Source organism: Lolium perenne, chromosome 2 (genome assembly GCF_019359855.2).
Source record: "Lolium perenne isolate Kyuss_39 chromosome 2, Kyuss_2.0, whole genome shotgun sequence".
Classification (NCBI taxonomy): Eukaryota; Viridiplantae; Streptophyta; class Magnoliopsida; order Poales; family Poaceae; genus Lolium; species Lolium perenne.
This window is the reverse complement of record NC_067245.2, coordinates 222,794,886-222,820,863: the sequence shown is the minus strand read 5'-3', so window position 1 is coordinate 222,820,863 and position 25,978 is coordinate 222,794,886. Positions and strand designations below refer to the sequence as shown.

The 25,978-nt window shown below is 43.7% G+C and overlaps 1 protein-coding gene across 3 annotated transcripts; it reads left to right on the top strand.

The window, feature by feature from the left end:
• The first annotated feature begins 984 nt into the window (after positions 1-984).
• LOC127335002 (uncharacterized) lies at positions 985-12,286 on the top strand. 3 transcript variants are annotated; one of them, XR_007872562.2, is made up of 8 exons: positions 985-1,392; positions 2,063-3,396; positions 3,598-3,751; positions 3,825-3,885; positions 7,388-9,501; positions 10,522-10,649; positions 11,041-11,104; positions 11,312-12,286. XR_007872562.2 is itself a non-coding variant. In XM_051361576.2 (4 exons), exons 2-4 carry the CDS (start codon positions 2,110-2,112, stop codon positions 3,848-3,850), a joined length of 1,467 nt encoding a protein of 488 aa, XP_051217536.1. In that variant the 5' UTR covers positions 985-1,392; positions 2,063-2,109; the 3' UTR covers positions 3,851-4,117. The 3 variants fall into 3 exon arrangements, 1 of the variants encoding a protein (XP_051217536.1); XR_007872561.2 differs by having other exon boundaries at positions 7,388-9,530; XM_051361576.2 differs by lacking the exons at positions 7,388-9,501; positions 10,522-10,649; positions 11,041-11,104; positions 11,312-12,286 and having other exon boundaries at positions 3,825-4,117.
• Positions 12,287-25,978: the final 13,692 nt, after the last annotated feature.

Below are 25,978 nucleotides of genomic sequence, written 5' to 3'. Positions count from 1 at the left end.
AACCCTGTGCCTATTTTTCGAAAACAAAAAATAAAATTGCAAATAGCTACCTCACTGACCAAATTGGCCCACGTGTCACATTCATCATCTTCCTCAACCTTTTCTTATTTTTTTGAGGGGAGTCTTCTTCATCAATGTGTAAGGGGAGGTCACCAGTTTCATTTCTAACAGGGAATGCGAGCAGCAGTGGCTGTCTGCGAGCAATACCGGCGGAGCGGCGCCCTCGTTCCCACGCGCCAGAAGCGGCGCCTTCGTTCCGCGCTCAACGCGCCGCGACGGCGTTCGCTGAGCATCACCGGAGGAGCGACGCCCTGTTCCCCGCATGCGAGCAGCGGCGGCGGTCCACGAGCAACGTCGTCGATGCGGTGCCCTCGGTCCCCACATGCGAGCAGAGGCGGCGGTCCACGAGCAGCGCCGCCAATGCGGTGCCCTCGAGCAGTGGCAGCGGCACGCCGCCCTCATTCCCCGCTTGCGAGCGGCGGCCGTGCGACGCCCACCTCGATCTGTGAGCAGTAGCCAGCCAAAACCTAAAGATGCAATAGCAGCGAACTACGAGTTCCAGCGGCCTTCGGCGACGGGGGTCAACGCCCTAGCTCCGGCAGATGGTGGCCCCTTGCTCCTGCCGTTGCCGGTCCTGGCACACCATTTTGTTTCTAAATTGGGGGAGTGCAGATGGGTTGGGATAGAGATGAATATGACACACGGGCCCAATTAGTCAGTGAGCCAGGATTGATACTTTCCCAGTCTGCCAAACACGTCCAAGGTCTGATTTAGACCGGGATTACGTAGTTCAGGGTACAAACAACAGGGATTCAAAGTTAGAGGTCCATTTCGCCGAACCACTACAAGTTTAAGGTTTGGAATAGACTTTTTCCAAAAAGAAAATTCTTTCTATTCCCACCTTGTGGCCGGGCCATAACGGCCCCGTCTGTGAGATAGAGACAGATCTGGTGCCGAATTGGATTTCCAGGGGAGAAGGGGAAAAACGTCGGGCGACAGGGAACGAACTCGAAAAGGCCCTCGTCTCAATCGCCGCTACAGGGTAGTAGTGCAGCTGGGTGTAGCAGGGCTAGGGCGAGATACCACCGCGCCGCTGCACGCCTGCACCTCCCTGCGCCGCCTCCTCCCGGCGACTTGCCGTAGCGCCGTAGTTTCCTTATCTCGTCGGAGGGATTCGATTGCCATTCTCACCACTTGTGGTGGCCGCTGGGGTTTGCAGATCTAGGCCGGCCGCGACATTGCGGGTGGGGTTAGCCGAGATGGAGTTTTCACCCCTCACCTGAACTCACCGCCTCCTTCTGCCCGTCCCGCGACAGCAAGCTCTAGCCAGTCGCCTCCCCTGGTGAACTCGACTCATCACCGCGTGCGCTCCACCAGGGTCCCTCGATAAAGGTACCGCGAATATCGCTAACCCACTTGTCCCGTGATGGGTTCGTAATTCGTTGGAATATGAGTGACATTAATTATGTTTATTACTTTTCTGTCAGTGGCGCAAAATTTATCAGTAGACGAGTGCTATGTGATGAGCTGACGCAATACTCTGATGCACAACTTTTGCAAACCTGTTCCTGTTCATTTTTATTTATCATGCAACGTGATTTTGTATGTATATCTGTTCATACTTGTTCACTATGGAGATTGGCAAGTAGTTGAGTTCTGTCCATGTCCTAACTATATCTACCTGATCCTATTCGTGGATCATTTGCGATCTTTTAGTACAGCAAAGGTTCTACATTGTCCACTTCTTGAATGGTTTAATTGCATCTGGTGATACTATTGATGACATGTATAGTGTAGTTCAGTGATCCTCTTCATTGCTTAATTCTGTGATCTACCATGTCCTTCTCTTAAATGCTTTAGCTATTCCCTGCGATCTGATTTGTTAACATGTACTATATGTTGCAGTTCAACAGTCTGACTTTTTTTTTCGTTTGATGTGTTTGGTTAGCATATTTGTCTGTGCATAGATATGCAAGCTTGAATGCCGTTTATAAGATTTCCACTGATGCCTTTATGGAATTGAGACTTGAATGTCCTCTTACATGTTCGTGTTTCATTGCAGTGGGGAATTGACTTCAGTGCGAAGGTTTCTGGAAGTACTTGTTTAAAATGGCTCAAAAAGAGGATGGCATCTATGATTTGCCAGCCGAGCCTCCTTTGATGACTATCAACTTGAAGCTGAGCCACGACAATGACTTTGCAAAATTACACCGCTCTTATGCAAGCCAGGTGGAGCGCCTACGGAGAAGTCTCAAGAAGAAATTTAAGACCCTCGTGAAGGGCAAGGGAAGTAAGCAGAAGGAGTTTCATCTCACTCCAGATGGGATCTGTGTTTTCACGGTTGCATTCACTGATGGTAAGAGGACTGTCACCGCTATCATTGAAGGAAGACATATGTGGGTGAGAGGGTTCCAAACTACAGATGGAACCATTTATGAGTTCCTTAAAAATAAGGAGGAAGAGAGTGATGAGAGCGATAAGAAAAAGAAGAAGAAGCAGCAGGACGACGAGAGACATGAACCAAGGAAGTATATCAAAGGGTCCATCTTACTTTCCCATGGGGGAGGATACCCTAGACTACTTCCTGGAGGTCCTGATGAACTAGAAAACTTTGAAGTGGGATATCCTGCCCTGAAAGATATGCTTAACGAGCTATCCGAGTTCGATCCAACAAGGTCTTCTGTCAAGTCTCTGCGTGCAATGGCAGCACTGATAATACACACTGCCGAGAGCATAAAGAATAACTTCATCCACTTGATTGTTTTGAAATCACTCGATCCACTGCTGGGTGCGCGGATGCAGCGTTTGGCAGAACTGGGGAAGGCCTACATCAACAACTGGGGAAAGATATCAAGACTAATCCTGAGATATCTTCATATTTCAACCAAAGTTTGGGATGTAAATGAGCAGAAAAAGGTGAAAAATGAAGAGTTCTATAAAGTCCCATGTTGGACAAAAGATCCAAAGGACGTGCTCAATCATATCATATTCATAAAAGGTGATGAATTCCCAGATACGGTTCTGCACGTAGAAGATGGCAAGACACGCAACCTGCCAGATGTACTTCAAGCTTCTCTCGGTGTGGTTGTTGTGGGGGGAGTGAACCTCGCCCTAGAGTATACAACAGATATTCCTTGTGTCGCTCAAGTGTTACTGCGAGCAACTTCATTGTCGTCAAATGTCCAGCTCGTTGAAGGAGAGTTTCCCATCTACACAAGTGATCACTTAAACTTGTGTACTCTGCATCTGAATTTGAGGAAAAAAGAAGGACATCACAAGGAAGTGGTTAAGTTAACCCTAACAGTGAGTGCTTTGCTCGAGGCGACTGCACATGTGAGCCAAGTTGATGAAGCTATCTACTGTCAAAGGACTGAAACATGTCAAACGAACAGTGAGGTACTACTCTCTCCCTTCTCCTCTCTTTAAGAGTTGTGCATACTTATTACCACAATATCCCCATTAAAATTTTCTTTCTATTTAATTGTGCAACTACTTTGTTTCTAAAAGCACCCATGAACAGTCAAAAGAGTTGACTAGCATCTACGTACTAAATAAACATTTGCGATGAATTTTCAGTTAATATTTCTTTTAAAACAGATGAGCAGGAACCAACTGGAGATATATTCAAGAAACATAGAATTATTCGAGAAACTAGCAGATAAAAGAGCTACACAATCAGGAGAAGAGTACCCAATGATTGATCCAATGCTTTTGCTGTCTAATAAGAAAGAGACACCACTAGTGTTAAAAGGTGAGACTGGAAAACAATGTTTATTTTATAGTGATGACAGATCTTATTAACTGTGCGGATTTCATTTTTCCAGAGATTGATGTTGAACTGGTGTGCTGATACTACCATGAAATGTACTAAGTTCCAGGCCATCGGTAATTCTTGGAGCCCTTGCTTTATTAGGTTTGTTGCCAATGCATGCATGTGCACCTGCCTGAGTGTTGCCCAATTCTTGGTGGCTCTGTGTGTGCTTAATTTATGGTTGTATGTGTTGCTTCACATGAATATTGGGAAATTATGAGGTGACCTTTCTTATTGCTGTTCTTTAAGTTTTGTTTTCTCATCCCTTGCGGGTTTGCCTAGCAGTCTGTATGAGCAAAAGTGAGTTTGAAAATTGCAGCGCAGATCTCCAGTTTTATGTTCTGCCCATTTCCGCTTGAGTATACTATTTCTATTTGTGTCTCCTTTGAGCTTTCTAGAACACATATGCCTGGTGTTAATACTGTGTCTGTTGTATGTTGCAGCCTTGCAGGGACATTGTCTTACTATGCATGTTATCATTGCATCATTTCTACTCATGTTATAAATTCCATCATTTCTACTCATGTTATAAATTTTAATCCTCTACCAATTCTACCCCTGGTGTTATCTTTATTTTCACAGATTTGTGTCGAGTTCAATTTTCTATCAAACTACTAAATTTCAGTTTCCATTCAGGCCTGCTGCCCCTTTTCCCTTCTAGTTGGTCAATGAATCGCTTCGGAATTCTCCTGTCTTGTGTTCATAACGCAGTCTACATATGAATGTGTGATAGAAGAAGTAATGGTAGAAAATAATTGAATTCACGTTGTGGTGTTAGTACGAATGTTGTTGCTTGCAGTTGTTTCTCACTGTTGGTATAGTATTTTTTCTGGTCAATATTGTCGTGTGGGGCAACAAATGCACAAAAATATGGCAGTTATTTCTGTTTCATGTTTCGTGGTATGTAGTCATCCATATACACATGTCAAGGAAGGCTCTGTAACAATCAAGATTTTACATAAATGCACTTGGTCTCTCAGCCACCTTGCTATGTTCTTTTTCCATCTAATATACAACAACATCAAAGCCTTTTTCATCTAATATGTATTATATATTTCTATTAGTTGCTAGTATCAGCAGGGTCGAGCCGTCAAAATCAAACTCTAAAATGGGATCCTATCTCACTAGAAAATTTAACTAATAATGTATATATGCCTTAGATGGACGTTTAACTACTCTCAGCCACCTATATATAGGTTCTAAACCTGTGGTGAAATCCTCTTAAAAACTGTTTTATGAGGAAACATATAGTTTAAATACCGACCAGACCGGCAGTACGACAGAAGAAAATCTAAATCTAATGGTTTTGATACATTTGAACTGTTTGGGTTTTTAAAACTATGAAAATACTGTCAGAATTTCAAAGGCTTATAGCATTTAAAGGTATCCCAACAAGTACTTGTATATAGATAATAAGCCCATTATAAGAACTATTCCCATGAGAGGAATACAAAACACTATATCAAACTTACCTCTCTATTTATAAATTAAAATTGCAGTGATCAATTATTTAATTTGAATTTGAAAAGTCATGATATTATTGTGCAGTTTTCTGACATGTATAAGACTTGGAACTAGAAATTTGCTTCAAGAGTAGGTATAGTGTGTTTTATACATGCATAACAGCTTCGTGATATCTTGTCTGAGTTTTATTCGATGCCAATCAAATGCATAATCAAGTATTTGAATCATATCCATCAGTCGGAATAGCAAACAATCGAAGAAAATTCAGAAAATGAGCTGCTGTGTGCAGCTATTGATCTTGCAACCTCCACCTTATCCAAACCACCACGATTGAGGACCAGTACCAATTGGGCTGAAATGGTTTTGTGATTACGACTGAAGTATACCCCCCACAAAATTTGAGGCCATGTGTGCCCTCACAGGCCGCACTCCCGTGGGACTGGGTCTGCGTATCAGTACTGCCCTCCCTTAAGAATAGTATCATCATATCTGGTACTATAGTAGAAGAAAATGGAGACAGCAAGTACCTCTTTGCTGTGTGTCGTTGGTTGGTCATGATGTTCATCGAATATCGCACTCCTACACCAAGCCGTTGTGTTTTTCAATCCTTGCTGAAGTACTGAAGATGGAAATGTCATGGTGGTGGTTTATTGTCTGTTGCATATGCTCACTCTAGCGGATATTGCATGGTCCATTAAGCATGGCCAGTTGGCCATTATGAAATTTCTTATATACTGCATAGGCATGCGTTTTGTGATGACAACTGTTCCTGTATTTATAAAACTTTCTTTTCTGGTCACCAGCTGCTCAAGAGTCAAGATCCTTTTGAAGCCTTTGCTTTGAACTTAACCATGTACAAGTAGGTACTTATGGCCATCAATTTATTAATCTTTAGTGCATGAGATGACGCATATTCTGATATCAAATGCCTCCTAGTTAGATGTTTGAGATGATTAGCAGGTTGCATTTGTCGAAACCTGCAACTCTGCACTGAGTAGTACTAGTACGAAAGATATCAACCAAATGCATTCGCAATGATATGTCACCAACTGTTAGTTAGCTGATGATGATCCGAAACTAAGAATGGTGTGAATTTGAAGTGGTTTATTAAGGGTTCATTTCTAACTGACTTCCTGCTTGATCATATAAACACCCTTGACGTTTATTAATTTAGTCTGATTAATTCAGTCCTAGTTGATCAGGCTGATTATGTGCATGTGATCAATTTATTGGAGTAAACTTTTCCAGAGACAATGGGCTGTCTAGGATTAAAGATATTTTTTGTTTGTTTGTAGAACATCTTGTACACAGGCGCACAAATAAGAGTAATCTTCATATTGAAAGGGAAAAATGGAAGTTATAGTGAAGTTTTTTCTTTCTGCTGCTCTTCATGGCTTCCCGCTATCTTTCTTCAGTTAAGCGGGACTTCATTTCCAGTAATTTATGTCCCTGCTTCAGTGAACTGCTAACATGTATGTAGTGTGAACATTTACTTATTTATGTGTTAGCCTTACGGGTACGGCTTTAATGATTTAGGTACCACAGCATAGACCAGTCCATGGTATTTCAGCAAGTTCAGTATGACAGATATGTATTATATCTGTTTTGAGCTTGAAACGATTGTAATTGCAGCCAGCAGGCAAACTGCACTACGGAGTACTTTTTATAGTACGAGTTTGTGATAGTAAGTTTTAATGTAGGAAATCTCTTTTTTTCCCGTTTGTGCTCTTGATTTAGATGGTTTTAGGCATATCATGGCTGTTTACTATCTTTGATGCACATTTGAATTCATCCCCATAGCCGCAGATTTATGGAACAGGACTGAATTCTTGATTGGATTCATCATTCATGCAATATCATAATACAACCCACTGAGAATCATATGGCCACATCCTTATCAACACATTTAATGCACATTTCTTCCGTCCATGCATCTCTGCAGTTGGTTGGTAGTGGGTTGGTACGTGGATTAGTAGAACTAGGTTTGCATTCATGAAAATTTACTATTGTGTTCTCCAGCTGCTCAAGATCCTTTGCATGCCTTTGCTTGGACTCAGTTGTTGTCAAGTCGTGTCATACTGATGTGCATATAATTTTTATTTCTTTGTGCAGGCAAATGTAAGCTGGAAGAATTATGGAGTATTCTTGAAAGATGAAGAGTGCCGAAGTGGCCCACATGATTGAAAGAGACACTGGTCAAATCCGCGCTTCAGGCTACACCTACCTCCCCCATTAGTTGCTTCAAGTTTAATAAAAGACAGTGCAAGAGATTAAGCTCCATTTCTTCCAACTTCTGGTGGAGTGCAGCAGACGGATCTAGGAAGGTGCACTGATCGCTTGGTACAAAATGTGTTGCCCAAAAAGGGAAGGAGGGATGGGATTTCGGAACTTTGAGGTTTTCAATCAAGCTCTTCTTGCCAAGCAGGCCTGGAGAATTCTCACGGTTCCAGACTCTCTTTGTCGTCGAGTTCTTAAGGCAAGATACTTCCCGAGCTTTAGCTTTCTTTCTGCCACATGCCCTTCACGTGGTTGATTCACATGGAGAAGCATACTGTATGGTCGGGATCTGCTTAACCGGGGTCTCATTTGGAGGCTCGGCGATGGTACACAAGTGGACATATGGGGAAGCAATTGGATTCCTCGAGCTGGTGCGCAACGACCACTGGGTCGGAAGTGCGAGACCGACATCATAAAGGTGGCTGAGCTTTTCAATCAGCAGGGTACAGGATGGAACGGAGATAAACTACAGCAGCTGTTCCATGATTTTTATGTCAATGATATCAAGAAGATCCCGATCAGTGGAGTTGGAACACAGGATTATTATGCTTGGAATTTTACTAAAAATGGAGTTTTCACGGTAAGATCAGCTTATCACCTCTGTATGGAGTTAATAAAGATGGATGGAGGTCTGTTGGAAACATCGACATCGATGGAGGCTCACAAAGGATGCTCTCTGGGGTGCTCTCCTGTTCCTAGTAAGGTGAAGATTGATGTGTGGCGGTTGCTGAAAAACGTCTTGCTGTGGGAGCTGAGCTTCAACATAGGAAAATAAATCATGGAGTCGTTTGCGTGTTGCGTGTGGACGGGAAGAAACTGCTATTCACAGATTTTGGCTTTGCCCGCACCCTCGGCACATTTGGGAGGTAATTCGTAGTCTTGGCACTGGCCTGACTATAGAGCGCCCTGCGAAGATTCGTTCCCCTCGGGAGTTGCTTCAATGGATGCTGGAATGGCTTGGAAGGGTGCACGACTCGGAGCTAGACACCACGATGATGGCTCTGTACCATATGTGGTTATCCAGGAATGAAGCCAGGGACAAGCAGATAGAAAACCCAGATGCGCTGGCTAAGCGTATTGTTCACCTCACAGAAGAATGGAGAATTATTCGGGCCCCAAAACCACCCAAGGCTGCTTTAAGTAGAGAGCACTGCCTCCTTCCAAGGGTGGGATGGATGAAAGTCAATGCTGATGGTGCGGTAGCGAAATCTTCGGAGAAAGGAGGAGGAGGTATGGTCGTGCGTGACCACCATGGAAGCTTCCTTGTGGCGGCTTGCCACTTTTTCTCTCCACTTTTGGATCCGGAGGATGCAGAACTCCATGCATGCCATGCTGCTCTAGGCCTGGTGAAAAGCTGAGATTGCCGAGAGTGATTCTGGAGATGGATAGTTTGGGTGTTGTGTGAAAGCTGTTGTTAGCACCTTGGCACTGAAGCACTCGATTCAGTCATCAATCCGGCTACAGCCATGGATTTAGAGGTGAGAGGAAGGAATCAGAGGAACAGGAGAAGAAAGACGAAGCCAAGTCTAGTTCAGGCCGAAGCCATCCGTTCTGTAGTGGCGGCTCAGTTTCCAGCCCAAGCTGAGAGTAGAAGGGTCTCTTACAGGAAGTGTCGCTGACAGTTCAGGATGCAGGTGGACGCAGGCTTCCACAGGCCCACTTAGCCGCGCCGTGAAAAAAATCGATTGGTGGCGTCGTGGACTACCTGCTGCGGGCCTTGTAGACAATTTCCACGCAGCCTTCTTGGCCCGCTGGCCTGCACCGCTATCTCTCTACGAAACACATTCGTCTTCGCTGGTCTATCCCCACGCGTTCATCCCCACCTGCGCTGCCGCTCGTCGTCTCCGCGTTCCCTCCGTGGACTGCACCTCCCCATCGTCAGAAAACGGCGGGGATGGAGGAGGAGAATATGTCGAACAGAGGGGGAAAAGAATCCGGCCGGCTCTCAGGTCTCCTCTTTCTTGCTGTTCTCGATTTGGTATGTTTACCCACTTTTTCTTTCAATCCATGTGTTTCAATCGTAGCATAGTCAGCTACAATTGCAGCTCTGAATTTCACCCATACGTTATTATCTGTACATGCTAGGTAGCTTGTATGTGCATTGGGTTCAATCAAATTTTCCGTTTGACAATTCAGTGTGTCCAGATCTGGTGCATACCGAGATGATCTAATGACCAGAAACAATTAATATACAACAAACAAAACTAAGCTTGTCTAATTGTTTGTTTGCAAAGTATTTTGTGTCTGTTGCATTCTAAAAATGAATACAGTAAGAACTAATAGGCCTACTCGCTGGTAGTGGGAAACAAAAATATAGACGGTACAATTTCTGCTATTCTAGCCTACACATGCGCACATCATAAATATAAAGAACCTTTTATCGATCCACTGAACTACAGTTTTCATTTACATAATAGACAAGTAACTTATTTGAGAAAATGCTCCCGCTAAAGAGTAAGGGAAAAAGAGCCTCCCAATATGGTTTAATAGCTCACCAGCTCTTGGTTGCATCTGCAAAATTATGAATAGGAAGATTTCTGAATTACACTTGCAGCTTAGTACATCATATTCGGAGGAAGATTTATGAATCCCCTTCATAAATTCCTAATGTTAATGGCAATCTGCAACTGTGATGGTTTATGCATGCCAACTTTGTCAGCGAAGTGACTAATGTTGCAAGGATTAAACCATACTAACAGCATCCTACTGTGCCACTGCAATAATTTTCAGTGTGTGCTTTTCTTACTGTGTTGATCCGGTACTTCAGATATGACTTTGCATATGATTGTAACATGGCACACTGGGAATTATGCTTTATCTATTTCTTGCATGTTTTTCTGTGTAATTGCTCATATTTCAGGCAATAGGCTTTGCATGTTAACAGTATATGCTCTCTCTTCTACTGAAATCTGGACCGTGTGCTTGAGAGTAGTTCTGGAGTCACTAATTTTCAGTTTTGTGATTTGCAGGCTGAGACTTTGCTTGGTTACCTGCTTGTAACAGCAGAAGTGGTGAATTTTACTCTTATTCGGGATAATGACAGGCTTATGGATAAGATACTCCATAGCAGGAGTAGAAGAATTTTGAAACAGGACAGGTCTGTTTTATACAACGGTCCCTTTATATGCACAACATGCATCTGCATCAAATTCTCTTTTGTTATCACACTGTTGTGAACTGTCTTTACACAATTATCATGCTGCTGTGACTAGTGTGCATAATACATGGAAATTAACCACATCGGGAAGCAGCAAAAAAGAACATAGATAAGCAGCCTAAACTTTAAGCTCTATTGCAACTTGAGTAGATGGGAAACTACTATACAACAAATAGATTTTAGACCTCACAACCTGACTAGAAAAATGGGCCACTGCCTCACTCGTGCTCTAGGCGTTGTGCCATTAGCTTGACATAACGTGCTCACAACCATTAGCTTGACATCCATTAGCTGATTTTGATGTAATGAGAAATGCCTGTGCCATTTGCAGGGTGTGGCTATCTACTTTGTCATCATGATGATCTCTCTCAGCGAACCAAGAGCTGACTGACAAGGTAAGGTCTATATACTGATAATGGTCTCTCTCTGACATAATAAAATGCATATCTCGGCTTAATTTGAAACTTGCAGTCTGAATTTCTGAAGGAATTTTACAGTCTGAGTTTCTCAAGCAGATTTATAGTCAAAGACCATTGCTGCACTGCAGTCTGACATTATTGTTCTGCTAAAAACAATGTTTCTTGTGCTAAATTCATATGCAGATGGTTGACATTCAGCAAGAACTGGCCGAGACGGAGGCCTGGGCGGAGGAAAAGAGTGGGAGCTCACCACAGAAGAGCTTCGGAGCTCCGGCGTTGACGTCGATGAGGAAGAGGCCGCCAAGGGCCGGTGCTAGCCTCCATCGCCTTGCTTGAGACCTCCTTCGGCGTCAGCGCGCAGGAGCTTCGGCAGGAGGCCGGCGGCGAGAGGCGCGAGAGATTGTCCAACGGCTAGAGGCGTGGGAGGGAAGCACGAGGCCGGCGACGCAATGCTTGAGACCTCCCTCGCCCTGAACAGGGTGAGCTCGCCTAGCGGAGGAGCTCACCGAACAGGATCTTCCGCGGGATGCCAGAGGCACGGGCGAGCGAGCGCACGAGTAAGTTCGACGTCCGGACGGAGGGAGTAGTATGAATGGAAACCATGGAAGGAGCCAAAACCCAGACTCTGGGCTCAGTTTCTGCTCCGTAACGTTGCAAACAACTAGAAAATCAATCGCGTGGACGCAGGAATCTGCTATTCCTGCTTAGCCTGCATCACACCGGACGCAGGAACCTGCTAATCCTGCTTAGCACGCATGCGGATGATGCAGGCATGAGCGGACACGCTGTGGGACTTGTCCACTTGCATCCGGACTGACAGCTGTCTCAGATGGACAAGGATAGATCGATTGCTGAATTGACTATGAGGTAACGCTAAAAAAAAAGGACTAGAGGTTTGATGGGCGAGATGTTCGGCTAAAGGGGTCGCTCATGTTTTAGCGAAAGGAAGGCTCTGAATTAAATAAGACTTGGTTTATTGTACCACCTAGTTGTATTATGAATCTTTTGGCTTCGGATATGTCCGGGCAAGTAATAAAGTGCACAGCTGATTCCTCTCAAAAAGAAAAAAACTTTGTTAGTTTGTTGTTCAATAATTTCTTCTGGTTTTCTTCTAGAGAGTTTCTCCTGAAACAATTACAGAAAATAGATCTAAGATTAACTATATACTAATGTGGTATATTACTCCCCGGATGGGTATGACTACCTTTCGATCACCTTTACGATCGAATGTTGGTTGAAGTCTGTGGACGAGAATTAGAATTCCTTTTGTATTTGATCAATGCACCATTCTTTTTTTTTTATTTTTTTATTTTTTTTGCACAACAGGGCCGGTCCCCAAGGACCGAGATGCTTCATTCATTCAAAGCGGTGGATACAAAGTTTACATAGAGGGCCTTAGAGCATCTCCAGTCGCGTCCCCCAAACGCGCCGGATTGAGCGTTTGGGGGACGTGTTTTGTTCATGCCGCCTTTGGGGGACGTCGCTCCCTAGCCGCGTCCCCCAAACGCCTCCCCCAAACATTTAAAATACTTTTTTTTGGCTTTTTTATTTCAATTTCCACAAACTAATACATAATTTGGAACGTGGATTACACGAAAACACAGTTTGAAACGTGGTTTTCCACAAACTAATACATAGTTTGAACCGTGGTGGACACAAATATAAAATTTTGCAAAGAAACTAAACCTAACTAGGCCGTGCATCGAAGGTTTCCTGTGTTCCCTCCTAAGAAAGAACACTCGAGGGCACACCCAGTCACCTAAACTGGAAAATCCAGCGGGAGGATGGTGCCCTTGTTGGTTCTACCGATGAGGCGAACAGGCAGAAACCTCTGTGCACGTGTTCGCTGCGAAGAAAGAACACTCAGTCGTTCTCCTCGTCGGTGCTGTCGCCGTGGTAGTCCCGGCGGCACCGCGTCTCGTCGAAGACCTTGACGCTCATGTCCCTGTCGCCGAAGTAGGAGAACAGGAGGATGAAGCCGGCTTGGAGGCTGTGGTGCCACGCGAACTTCTCCCAGCCGATGTTGAGGTACATCTTGCCGCGCGCGTCGTAGATCACGTCGACGATCCACCGGTAGTAGCTGCACGCAGCCTCCCGCAGATGCATCGTGCGCGGGCGATCGTCGCCGGCGACGTAGTCGGCGAAGGAGTCCGGCAGCCTCTGGATGCCGCGCGGGTCGCCCTTGAGGACGAGGACGAACTCGAACCGCACGTCCGGCTCCACGTCCATCTCCGACGATGATGAAGCCGGCGGCGTGGAAGGCGACGGCGAGCGTTCAGCTCTGCCGCGGCCACGACCACGACCACGGCCGCGAGGTCAGCCTCCGCCTCTACCGGACATAGCGTCGAGTCTTGTTGAGATGGTGGCGGCTAGGGTTTGGGAGAGAGGCGCTAGGGTTTGTGTGTGAGAGGGACGATGAGAGGCGGCCCTATTATAGGCCGGAGGGAGGCGGGGAGCGGTGGCGCGCATTAACGCCGGCACGCAGAGCTAGGCGCGAAGGGACGCGTCGCTGCGTCGCTGCGGGAACTGCACCGTCGCTGCGTCGCTGCGGGAACTGCACCGCCAATAACTTTCGTCGCGAGGTAGGCGACGGTTAGGTTAAAAATTTATTGTGCCGCTGACGAGTCGGCCCCGCCACTCCCCGTCTCGCTTTTCGTTGTGTCCGGCGTCCCCGGTGCGTCCCCTGTGGGACGGGGACGGGCTCGGGGCGCCGGACACCGTATGGGGGCGCGCCGGACAAAAATGAGCTTTGGGGGACGCGGCTGGAACGGTTTTTTTGTCCGGCGCGCCCCAAATCCCTTTAGGGGACGCTTTGGGGGACGCGGCTGGAGATGCTCTTAAGAAAGCTGGAAAATACAAACTGACCCTTACATTTTGCACTAAGGACCATAGAAGTAAAGGAGAAAAAGCGATCAGGTCCGACTCCTCTTCCACCGCAACGATGCCCGACGCAGTCAATCTCATCGTCGCCGGGGACATGACCACTTGGGACAATGAGATGGGAGCTAACTGCGCCGTCACCTGAGGGCCTCCTGAAAGATCGAGATGTCGCCTAGAGGGGGGGGGGGGGGTGAATAGGCAATTACAAACTCTTGCGGATTTGTCTTGTAAGAATGCGGAATTAAACTAACGTTTAGTTTACAAGCACAAACCCTAGATATGCTAAGCTCAACTAAGTGTAACAATAGCAACTAGAGCTAAGCAAGATAGGCACAAGATATATGTAGCACAAGTGATAGCAAGATATATGTACTTCAAGCACGATGGCTATCACAAGGAAAGAGAGCTCGGGTATAGAAATAACCGAGGCACGCGGAGACGAGGATGTATTCCCGTGTTCCCTTCCTTTGCAAGAAGGTACGTCACGTTTGGAGGAGTGGAGGTCCCACGAAGGATTCCCCGCGCCACGAAGGCTCACCCTATTCTCCGAACCACACCCACGAAGGATAATGGCCCTTTCCTTATGGTTAGCTTTTCCTCCGCTCCGGAGATGGCAAGCTCCACAACCACTTCACAAGCTCCACGAAGGAGAAGCCCGGGCCTCTTCACAATCTTCTTGAAGAGATCACCGGAGCACCAATCAACAAGCCAACTAGAAGGTATACCTCCAAGAGTAACAAGCTCACGGTCTCTCACTCGAACTAATCGTGGTAGAGAGCTCAACACTATGCAATGATGCAAAGCAAGAACACTAGAGGTGTTCAAGTCCTTCACACTCAAATCTCACCAAAGCAACGAATGCTAGGATGAGATTGGAGAGGAAGAACAAAGGGGAAAGTCAACCAAAGACTCCAAGATCTAGATCCCAAGAGATTCCCTCACTTAGAGAAGAAATGGTTTGGTGGAAGTGTAGATCTAGATCTCCTCTCTCAAATCCTCAAGAATGAGCAAGAATGGTTGGAGGAATCAAAGGGGAGAGCAAGTTCTTCAAAATGGAACAATGGAGGTGAGAGAATGGGAAGAACTACTTGCTCAAGGTGGAAGAAGGGTTATTTATAGCATGGGAACAAATAAAACCGTTGGGGGAAAAGACAAGTGAAAAAGGCAATAAAAACGGGCCAGAAATTCGCCCAGCCGGCGGCCCAGCCGGCCGACCGGGGCTGGAGCCGGACAGGCCGGTCAGCAGCCCGGACGGACCGGACTGGAGGCCGGAAACGGCGGGTGGGCCGCGCGGAGGGAAGGAAGGCCCAGCCGGCCGACTGGGGGCAACGGCCGCGGTGTGGGCCGAGCGCGGTGAAGCGGCCCGGTCGGGATTCCGGCGGGCCGGGGGATCCGGCGGGCCGGTCGTGGATCGGGCCCAAGGCCGGTCACAAAGCGGAGATCCGGTCCGGTTGGCGCCGGTGCGGACCGGGTGGGCCGGCGTGCGGACCGGGTGGGCCGGCGTGCGGCCCGGCTGACCGGTCGCCCAGCCGGCTGCCCCTCCCCTTTTTTTCTTTTTTTCTCCTTTTTTCCTTTTCCTTTAATAACTAGTGCTCCCAAACTCCGATTCGAATGAAACCAATTTTGTTTGGAAGATAACAACAAATGCTATCCTATGGAAAGTGAAAACACAAGAATCTGTAGGAGGGGATTTTATCATAAATATAAAAGTTAGAACCTTATATCATGAATAACCGATAAAACCACCCAACCTTGAAAACGCAATAGAAGATGCATGCGAACTCCGTTTTCGATGAACTTGGGCTTGTTGTAAAGCTAGCAACAAGCTCAAGAACCTTACACATAGAAACACCAAGAAGCAATAAGAATATGCAAAGAATGCAAAGGATTGAGCTCCCTAAGACGATGTGATCAAGTTACTCAACCGAAAGCCCCTCTTGATAGTGCGACTATTTATCCTACAATCTGGTCTCCCAACAACCACCTTGAGACCGGTAAAAGGAAAACCTAGCAAGGCCATACCTTTGCCTTGCGCATCCCGCTTGATCTTGATAATAACTCTTCAAGCTCTACACAAGCCGGAATGCCTCACTTGATCATTGTTGCTTTGTGAAGACTCACAAATGCTCCCCCATACACTATGATGGGAAAGCTTCATTGATGCATATCTTCACAAGTCCATTATCACCAAATGGATGGCAAGCTTCAAGCATGTGATTCACTTGAGATGCTCATCTTGAACTTGCCCAACTCAACCTTGTATCTTCACATACTCACTTAAGATAGAGCATGGCTAATATTGAGTCCCACATGAGAACTCCATCTTCATTTCTTCTTTATCTTCATGGCATCCATACTTGAATCCAACACATGGAGTACAAGTAGCACCTATGGAATATTCCTTCATATAAACTCAATGAAAACATTAGTCCATAGGGGTTGTCATTAATTACCAAAACCACACATAGGGGCAATATACCCTTACAATCTCCCCCATTTTGGTAATTGATGACAACCACAATAAGAGGGTTTATATAATGAATATTAGAAAAAAGTACGCAACTTATCCGAGAATAAGTTGTACACAAGAGGTTGTATTTGATATGGTCAAGTAACACAAAGCTACTAGCCCATATCAAAAACCGGCTCTACTCACACAACTACCACAAATGCACGGAATGTGAGTAGAACCAATATATATAGAGAAAAACTCCCCCACAATGTATGCACGTGTGATGAACATGAATTCATTGCATACATTGTCAAGATTAACCTTTGGGACAATTTCCACTATATATATACAACCATGCAAGACATATAAATATGGAATGCATGAGAGGCAAAACACTTAAGCACAAACCAAACTTAAGTATAAAACCGTTCCCTTAAACCCTCTAAACTTCTCCCCCATTGGCATCGATTGTCAAAATGGGTGAAAAAAAATTTAGAAGGCCAATATAATGTGAGTTCCTCCCCAAGGTGTGCACTTCTCATAATTTGAGTGGAATCAAGTGCACATATCCAATGATGAATACTTGAAGGAAATCAAACTATATTGAGGATCAAAGATTGCACAAAGATAACATGGTGAAGTGAGCTTCAACAAATAAAGCAAGCAATCAAAGATCCAATTGGACAAACAAAGATATCATGATAAGAGAGATATAGTGCTCTAAATAAAATAAGAAAGCTCCCCAAGGTTCGTGCACAATTTATAATGTTTGCATTTGAATACAATATGCACAAACATGGAATCCTCACTCCCTATATATCATTTAGACCACAACTAAGATAAAGAGAATATGCTTATCAAGAACAACTTTAGTCCAACAATTACGAGATATGAGTGCATGAAGAAAATAAATAAATCAAGCACTCATAAATCTTCTTTACCAACCCACTAAAAACAAAAGGGGTAAAAGATGGTCGGCAAAGAACAAGGATATCAAGATGATGGATTAACGTTCTTATGTATATGAGTTTCTAAAGTGGACAAAGTGATCCATAAAGAAACATGCACACACAAGAGGTTAACAAAATAGATAAGACAAGATATCCAAGATGAAGTCATAAAATATACCAAAGGATGTTTGCATAAGAAGCATATATAGACTATGGCTCCAATTTTCACTTATGGTATATGAATGAACTTCAACCAAGTTAAATCTCAAAAACATCACAACTAACAATAAGGAAAGTAGAGATAGTTGGAGTGTTTTGAGAAAGGCAACAAGTATCACAAATACGGATTTATTTCACAAATTCATCAATATTGCACACAAGAGCTCTTTGAGGAATTGATATGTAATAAATTGCTAGAGGGCATATTTGTGATAGGTGAATCATAAAATATGATATATATATATATAACCTATCATATGCATCTTCTCAAATTACTCAAATGTTCCTTAAGAAGTTTTACTTTAAAAGGGGTTTTCAAGAACCGCAATATTTTCGAAATAAATAATTTCATGCCAAGATACAACCTACAAGAGGTTGGATGCTATATGAGAGTGCATGAATAAGATACTTGTTACCGAGATGGCAATGGCTTGATGTAGTAGATAAGAGTTCATCGATCATCCTAGCTTGACTCCAATCCTCATATGGTGACAACACCTTCCTTATAGATGAGACAAGCCTCCATTGCATCTCCAATGTACCTAAAACATCATTCAAGTACATCTTGGTCCCCAAACTTATTGGGTCCACATGGTTAGACTAACCACAATATATAGGACACACTCCATATAAACATGTGCATATTTAGATGAAATTTGAATTTCATGCACATCTTAGCCATTTAGGATTTGATGGAGTATATCCTACATAATAGATCAAAAGGAAGCAAGCATGCTACAAGTATAAACAAATTACATATAAGCATGCACCAAAACTTTTAAAGATCCAAGAAGACACACTTTGGACAAAACACCAAATGAATTCAAGAAGGCATAAAGGTGTGACCGAACAAATTTGTTGTCCAAATTATATCAAAGAAGCAACTCACAAAAGATTTGTTCAACAAATGAACTAAGAAGAGACCATTGAGCATAAAGGATGAAATAAAGCAAACATGCTCAAAGATTTATCTCATTCAACAAATAAAGCATAGAAGAAGGAATGAGATAGCAAAACTCCCAAAGGAGCAAGGTTCGAACAAATAAACCAAACCCACTACACTTTTCACAATGGCACAATGTACCGTAAGGAAAAGGTATATATTCCAAAACAAACACTTGATATGAATCAAGGGGATTTATCAAAAGATTTTTCAAAGGGGCAAGGAAGGCATATGGGAGCTACAAAGATTTCTTGGAAATAAAATAAGGAAGTAAGAAACAATCCAAGGTGAAGGTGATCCATAAATTCAACCACATATAAGGTTATCAATTGTCAAAGATAATGAGTATATTGGAAATAATTTCCGGTGGTGAATTGACAAAGATAGTAAGGATCAACTTCACAATAAAAGGCATTGGATAAGTATATAGAATTAAGCACTATGCATGGATGAAGATTCTTGATAGCTTCAACTTAGTCAAACAATCACGCACGGCAATGATTAGAATAACTTGAAGCAAGCGGTGTCCCAAATAAGATATAGAGATATGTATTTGAGGAAAAAACGTACCAAGAATTTCTTACTCAAACAAGAACCCACAAGATGAGTAATAAAAGATTTTTATTTGGGATGGAGCTTGTTTGAGCAAACATGCCACCTAGGAACAAGATAATTAAGAGCATCAACTCTAAGTGGCATAACCTCATATGTTCACATTTTCTAGACTTGTGATATGTACAAAACATATTACTCCCCCATAATGTGATAAAACATTTCTTCTAAACAAGAGGCAACTAAAATTCGACTAGAGATGATTAATGGATATTTAGAATTCGAATTTCTCATGAGTATGACACACCACATAGTGACTAGATAATCTTGCAATATCAATACTAAGTGGTGGTACCCATGTACACACATTTTAAAGAAAGAGAGATGCACAAAGCATATCACTCCCCCAAAATGGGATGTTCCATTAATCACTTCAAAGAGAGCCAAATAAGATATCATCAAGATGCATTAGGCTCAAAACAATACACAAGTATATGATGAGTCAAACAAACATACTTGAATACACAAGATAGGCAAGTAAGACACAACACATACATACACATATTTGGTACAAAACCAAACATGCAAAGGGGCAAGTAACTTACAATAAACATGAAGAGTTGAAGTATAAGTTACCACAAAGAGGAACATTGGATATAAGATATAGATGATAATCCATACGACTTGGCTTGGTAAAAATATAATATATGCAGATCCCTTAATTCTTCATGAAGTAGCCAAGTCTCCAATGACCTCCAACTTGTACCTATTGATCAAGTTTGAGATTGTTGGTCCCCAACCAAGTTGGGTCCTAAGAGGTTAGTCACAATAGGCTTGGCAACCCAAATGGTTCTTTTCTTGAAACCACTTTGAGTTCCAACAAACTTGGCAAACACATTGCCATCCTTATCCTTCCCTAGAGAATAATCATTATCAACAATTATAGGGTTAGATAAGGTACCACCTAAGCAAGAAGAAGCAAAGTGCCCCTTCTCACGACATAAGTAGCAAGTGTTCCCCTTTTTCTTCTTTATTGATTTCTTCTCTTGGGGAACAATATCTTGATTCTTCTTGGGAAGTGGCCTATCTTCAACTTGAGGTCGAGCATGAGCTTGACCTTGACCTTGTGGCCGTTTCCCTTGTTGTTTCTCACTCAAGTGCTTCTTCTTCTTCAATGGGCATGATCTAACATGATGCCCTTCAACCTTGCACTTGAAGCAAACCAACTTGGCCGGATCATCGACTTTATCTTGGCCCTTCTTCTTATTGCTCTTGCTCTTGGACTTGTTCTTGTTATTGGAGTTGAATCCAAGTCCACTCTTGTCATTGGGGGATTGTTGCACACTTAGCATCTTGTCAAGTGCGGATTTCCCTTCATGACGCTTTTCTAAGTCTTTCTTCAAAGAAAGGACTTGGGCCTCGAGCTCTTTTATTTTCTCTACATGGTTAGTAGAAATACAAGTACTAGAGGAAGTAGAAGCTTCATTGTTAGAGCAACAAGGCAAAGTGAGTAATCCAACACAAGGTGTATCACTAGTTTGAATAGATGGATTACAAGGACTAGCACATGGCAATATAGCATTTGTAGTAGAGATTGTGCTAACATCCATACGAGGCTCACAAGATGTTACCTTAGTGATACTTGCCTCATGAGCTAATTTTAGCGATCATAGGAAATTAGAAGATCATCATGAGAGCTTGAGAGCTTTTTATGACTTTCTTCCAATTCCCTATAATTGCTAGTTAGCAACTCAAGTTGAGCCCTTAGCTCAACATTCTCCTCTAAGGTAGATGCTTCACAAGAATTAGAGTTAGTAGCACAAGCATCAACAATAGTTTTCTCATTTTCATGCATATAGGATTCAATTTTTTGTGTAAGCATAAAATTAGTATGCTTCTCATCTTTTAGCTCATGCTTGAGGAGAGTGAGTCTCATTTCCTCATTTTCAACATGGGACTCCAACTCCACTATGGTTTCCCTATATTTATTCAAGGTATCCATAGAGTGTTCGAGATCAGCACGAGCTTCATTATTACCATGAAGAGAAGCATATACCATTGCCATATTATGCACCAAGGTATTATATTCTTCATCATTATCATCATCATCATTCTCATCATTAGAGGATGTGTTAGGAGTCAAAGTAGGAGATACCTTTGATCCTTTTGCCATAAGGCACATGTGCAAACCGGAGAATGAAGATGAAGATATTCTTGAATCCTCATTTGAAATCGTGTCTTGATCCATAGAGTGTTCGGTTTCCTCTACATTGTTAGTCAACAACCAACTAGAGGAAATAGAAGCATTTTGATTATGGGAACAAGACAAGGTAAGCATATCATCATGAGATCTATGTAAGCAATTTACACATGATATGCTAGGACTATCAACACAAGCATGTAGATTATTTTCAATGCTAGATGTGTTTAAGTCCAAAGAGGAAGCATTGCAATGGGATAGAGATGAAGAATCATCACTATTGAGCACAATATCAATATTGCAATTTTCCTCACCACTCACCATATCATTACCTCGTGTCTTGCTACACGTTGGTGAAGTGGAAGAAGATGATAACTCATCACGACCGGAGGTGGAAGCAACTTGGAGCTCTTCATGATGTGAAGGGGAAGAGAGCTCCTCGGAGTCACCACCGACCAATTTAGAAGTGGATCCACCAAACATTTCCTTAAGCTTGATCCACATCTCATGAGACGATTTTCGCTTTATATATATCAAGAACCTACGAAAATCGGGTCTCAAGGAAAATAAAAGCTCATTAGATACTTGAGCTTCAAGATGTAAGTTTTTCTCATCCTCTAAAGATAGATTTTGAGAATCCATCGGAGGAGAAAAACCGACATCTAGAAATTGCTCTATATGTGGACACAAGGTCCGAAGATGACAAAGCAAGCAATTTCTCCACAAAAGATAATTTGTGCCATTAAAGACAATTGTGTCATTGTGCACTATACTAGCCGACATCTTTACTCTCAAGGCGGTGAATCCTTAAACAAGGAGAGACCTTGCTCTGATACCAATTGAAAGATCGAGATGTCGCCTAGAGGGGGGGGGGGGGGGGTGAATAGGCAATTACAAACTCTTGCGGATTTGTCTTGTAAGAATGCGGAATTAAACTATCGTTTAGTTTACAAGAACAAACCCTAAATATGCTAAGCTCAACTAAGTGTAACAATAGCAACTAGAGCTAAGCAAGATAGGCACAAGATATATGTAGCACAAGTGATAGCAAGATAAATGTACTTCAAGCACGATGGCTATCACAAGGAAAGAGAGCTCGGGTATAGAAATAACCGAGGCACACGGAGACGAGGATGTATTCCCGTGTTCCCTTCCTTTGCAAGAAGGTACGTCACGTTTGGAGGAGTGGAGGTCCCATGAAGGATTCCCCGCGCCACGAAGGCTCACCCTATTCTCCGAACCACACCCACGAAGGATAATGGCCCTTTCCTTATGGTTAGCTTTTCCTCCGCTCCGGAGATGGCAAGCTCCACAACCACTTCACAAGCTCCACGAAGGAGAAGCCCGGGCCTCTTCACAATCTTCTTGAAGAGATCACCGGAGCACCAATCAACAAGCCAACTAGGAGGTCTCCCTCCAAGAGTAACAAGCTCACGGTATCTCACTCGAACTAATCGTGGTAGAGAGCTCAACACTATGCAATGATGCAAAGCAAGAACACTAGAGGTGTTCAAGTCCTTCACACTCAAATCTCACCAAAGCAACGAATGCTAGGATGAGATTGGAGAGGAAGAACAAAGGGGAAAGTCAACCAAAGACTTCAAGATCTAGATCCCAAGAGATTCCCTCACTTAGAGAAGAAATGGTTTGGTGGAAGTGTAGATCTAGATCTCCTCTCTCAAATCCTCAAGAATGAGCAAGAATGGTTGGAGGAATCAAAGGGGAGAGCAAGTTCTTCAAAATGGAACAATGGAGGTGAGAGAATGAGAAGAACTACTTGCTCAAGGTGGAAGAAGGGTTATTTATAGCATGGGAACAAATAAAACCGTTGGGGGAAAAGACAAGTGAAAAAGGCAATAAAAACGGGCCAGAAATTCGCCCAGCCGGCCGACCGGGGCTGGAGCCGGATGAAGGAGATATGCCCTAGAGGCAATAATAAAGTTGTTATTATTTATATCTTTATGTTTATGATAAATGTTTATATATCATACTATAATTTTATTAACCGAAACATTAGTACATGTGTGATATGTAGACAACAAGAAGTCCCTAGTATGCCTCTTAAACTAGCTTGTTGATTAATGGATGATTAGTTTCATAATCATGAACATTGGACGTTATTAATAACAAGGTTATATCATTGTATGAATGATGTAATGGACACACCCAATTAAGCGTAGCATAAGATCTCGTCATTAAGTTATTTGCTATAAGCTTTCGATACATAGTTACCTAGTCCTTATGACCATGAGATCATATAAATCACTTATACCGGAAAGGTACTTTGATTACACCAAACGCCACTGCGTAAATGGGTGGTTATAAAGGTGGGATTAAGTATCCGGAAAGTATGAGTTGAGGCATATGGATCAACAGTGGGATTTGTCCATCCCGATGACGGATAGATATACTCTGGGCCCTCTCGGTGGAATGTCATCTAATGTCTTGCAAGCATATGAATGAGTTCATAAGAGACCACATACCACGGTACGAGTAAAGAGTACTTGTCAGGAGACGAGGTTGAACAAGGTATAGAGTGATACCGAAGATCAAACCTTGGACAAGTAAAATATCGCGTGACAAAGGGAATTGGTATTGTATGTGAATGGTTCATTCGATCACTAAAGTCATCGTTGAATATGTGGGAGCCATTATGGATCTCCAGATCCCGCTATTGGTTATTGGTCGGAGTGAGTACTCAACCATGTCCGCATAGTTCACGAACCGTAGGGTGACACACTTAAAGTTGGATGTTGAAATGGTAGAACTTGAATATGGAATGGAGTTCGAATATTTGTTCGGAGTCCCGGATGAGATCCCGGACATCACGAGGAGTTCCGGAATGGTCCGGAGAATAAGATTCATATATAGGATGTCATTTTATGTGAAATAAAATGATTCGGAAGGTTCTATGGAAGGTTCTAGAAGGTTCTAGAAAAGTCCGGAAGAAACCACCAAGGAAGGTGGAGTTCACATGGGACTCCACCTCCATGGCCGGCCAACCCTAGTGGGGGAGGAGTCCCAAGTGGACTCCCCCTTAGGGGGCCGGCCACCCCCCCATATGGGAGGTGGAACTCCCACCTCTAGTGGGAGTCCTAGCTTGGGTAGGTTTCCCCACCATATGGAAGGTTTTGGGTTCGGGTCTTATTCGAAGACTTGGAGACCAACACTTGGGGTTCCACGTATATAATGAGAGGCCAAGGGGAGGGGGCCGGCCACCCAAGAACCACAAGGTGGCCGCACCCCTATAGTGGCCGGCGCCCCCTCTCCCCAAACCCTAGCGGCCTCTCTCCTCCACCACGTCCCGCACGCTTAGCGAAGCTCCGCCGGACTTCTCCACCACCACCGACACCACGCCGTCGTGCTGTCGGATTCAAGAGGAGCTACTACTTCCGCTGCCCGCTGGAACGGGGAGGTGGACGTCGTCTTCATCAACAACCGAACGTGTGACCGAGTACGGAGGTGCTGCCCGTTCGTGGCGCCGGAAGCGATCGTGATCAAGATCTTCTACGCGCTTTTGCAAGCGGCAAGTGAACGTCTACCGCAACAACAAGAGCCTCATCTTGTAGGCTTTGGAATCTCTTCAAGGGTGAGACTCGATACCCCCTCGTTGCTACCGTCTTCTAGATTGCATCTTGGCTTGGATTGCGTGTTCGCGGTAGGAAATTTTTTGTTTTCTATGCAACGTTATCCTACAGTGGTATCAGAGCCGTGTCTATGCATAGATGGTTGCACGAGTAGAACACAATGGTTTGTGGGCGTTGATGCTCTTGTTATCTTTAGTTTGAGTACTTTGCATCTTTGTGGCATAGTGGGATGAAGCGGCTCGGACTAACTTTACATGACCGCGTTCATGAGACTTGTTCCTCGTTCGACATGCAACTTGTATTGCATAAGAGGCTTTGCGGGTGTCTGTCTCTCCTACTATAGTGAAGATTCAATTTACTCTTCTATTGAAAACATTAGTATTAACGTTGTGGTTCATGTTCGTAGGTAGATTAGATCTCTCTCGAAAACCCTAAACCACGTAAAATATGCAAACCAAATTAGAGACGTCAAACTTGTTTTTGCAGGGTTTGGTGATGTGATATGGCCATAATGTGATGATGAATATGTATGAGATGATCATTATTGTATTGTGGCAACCGGCAGGAGCCTTATGGTTGTCTTTAAATTTCATGTTGAGTAGTATTTCAAAGTAGTTGTAATAGTTGCTACATGGAGGACAATCATGGAGACGGCGCAATTGACCTTGACGCTATGCCGACGATGATGGAGATCATACCCGAAGATGATGGAGATCATGTCCGTGCTTTGGAGATGAAGATCAAAGGCGCAAAGACAAAAGGGCCATATCATATCACATATGAACTGCATGTGATGTTAATCCTTTTATGCATCTTATTTTGCTTAGATCGCGACGGTAGCATTATAAGATGATCCCTCACTAAAATCTCAAGATAATAAAGTGTTCATCCTTAGTAGCACCGTTACCAAGTCTTGTCGTTTCGAAGCATCTCGTGATGATCGGGTGTGATAGAATCAATAAGTACATACAACGGGTGCAAGACAGTTTTGCACATGCGGATACTAAGGTGGCCTTGACGAGCCTAGCATGTACATACATGGTCTCGGAACACGTGATACCGAAAGG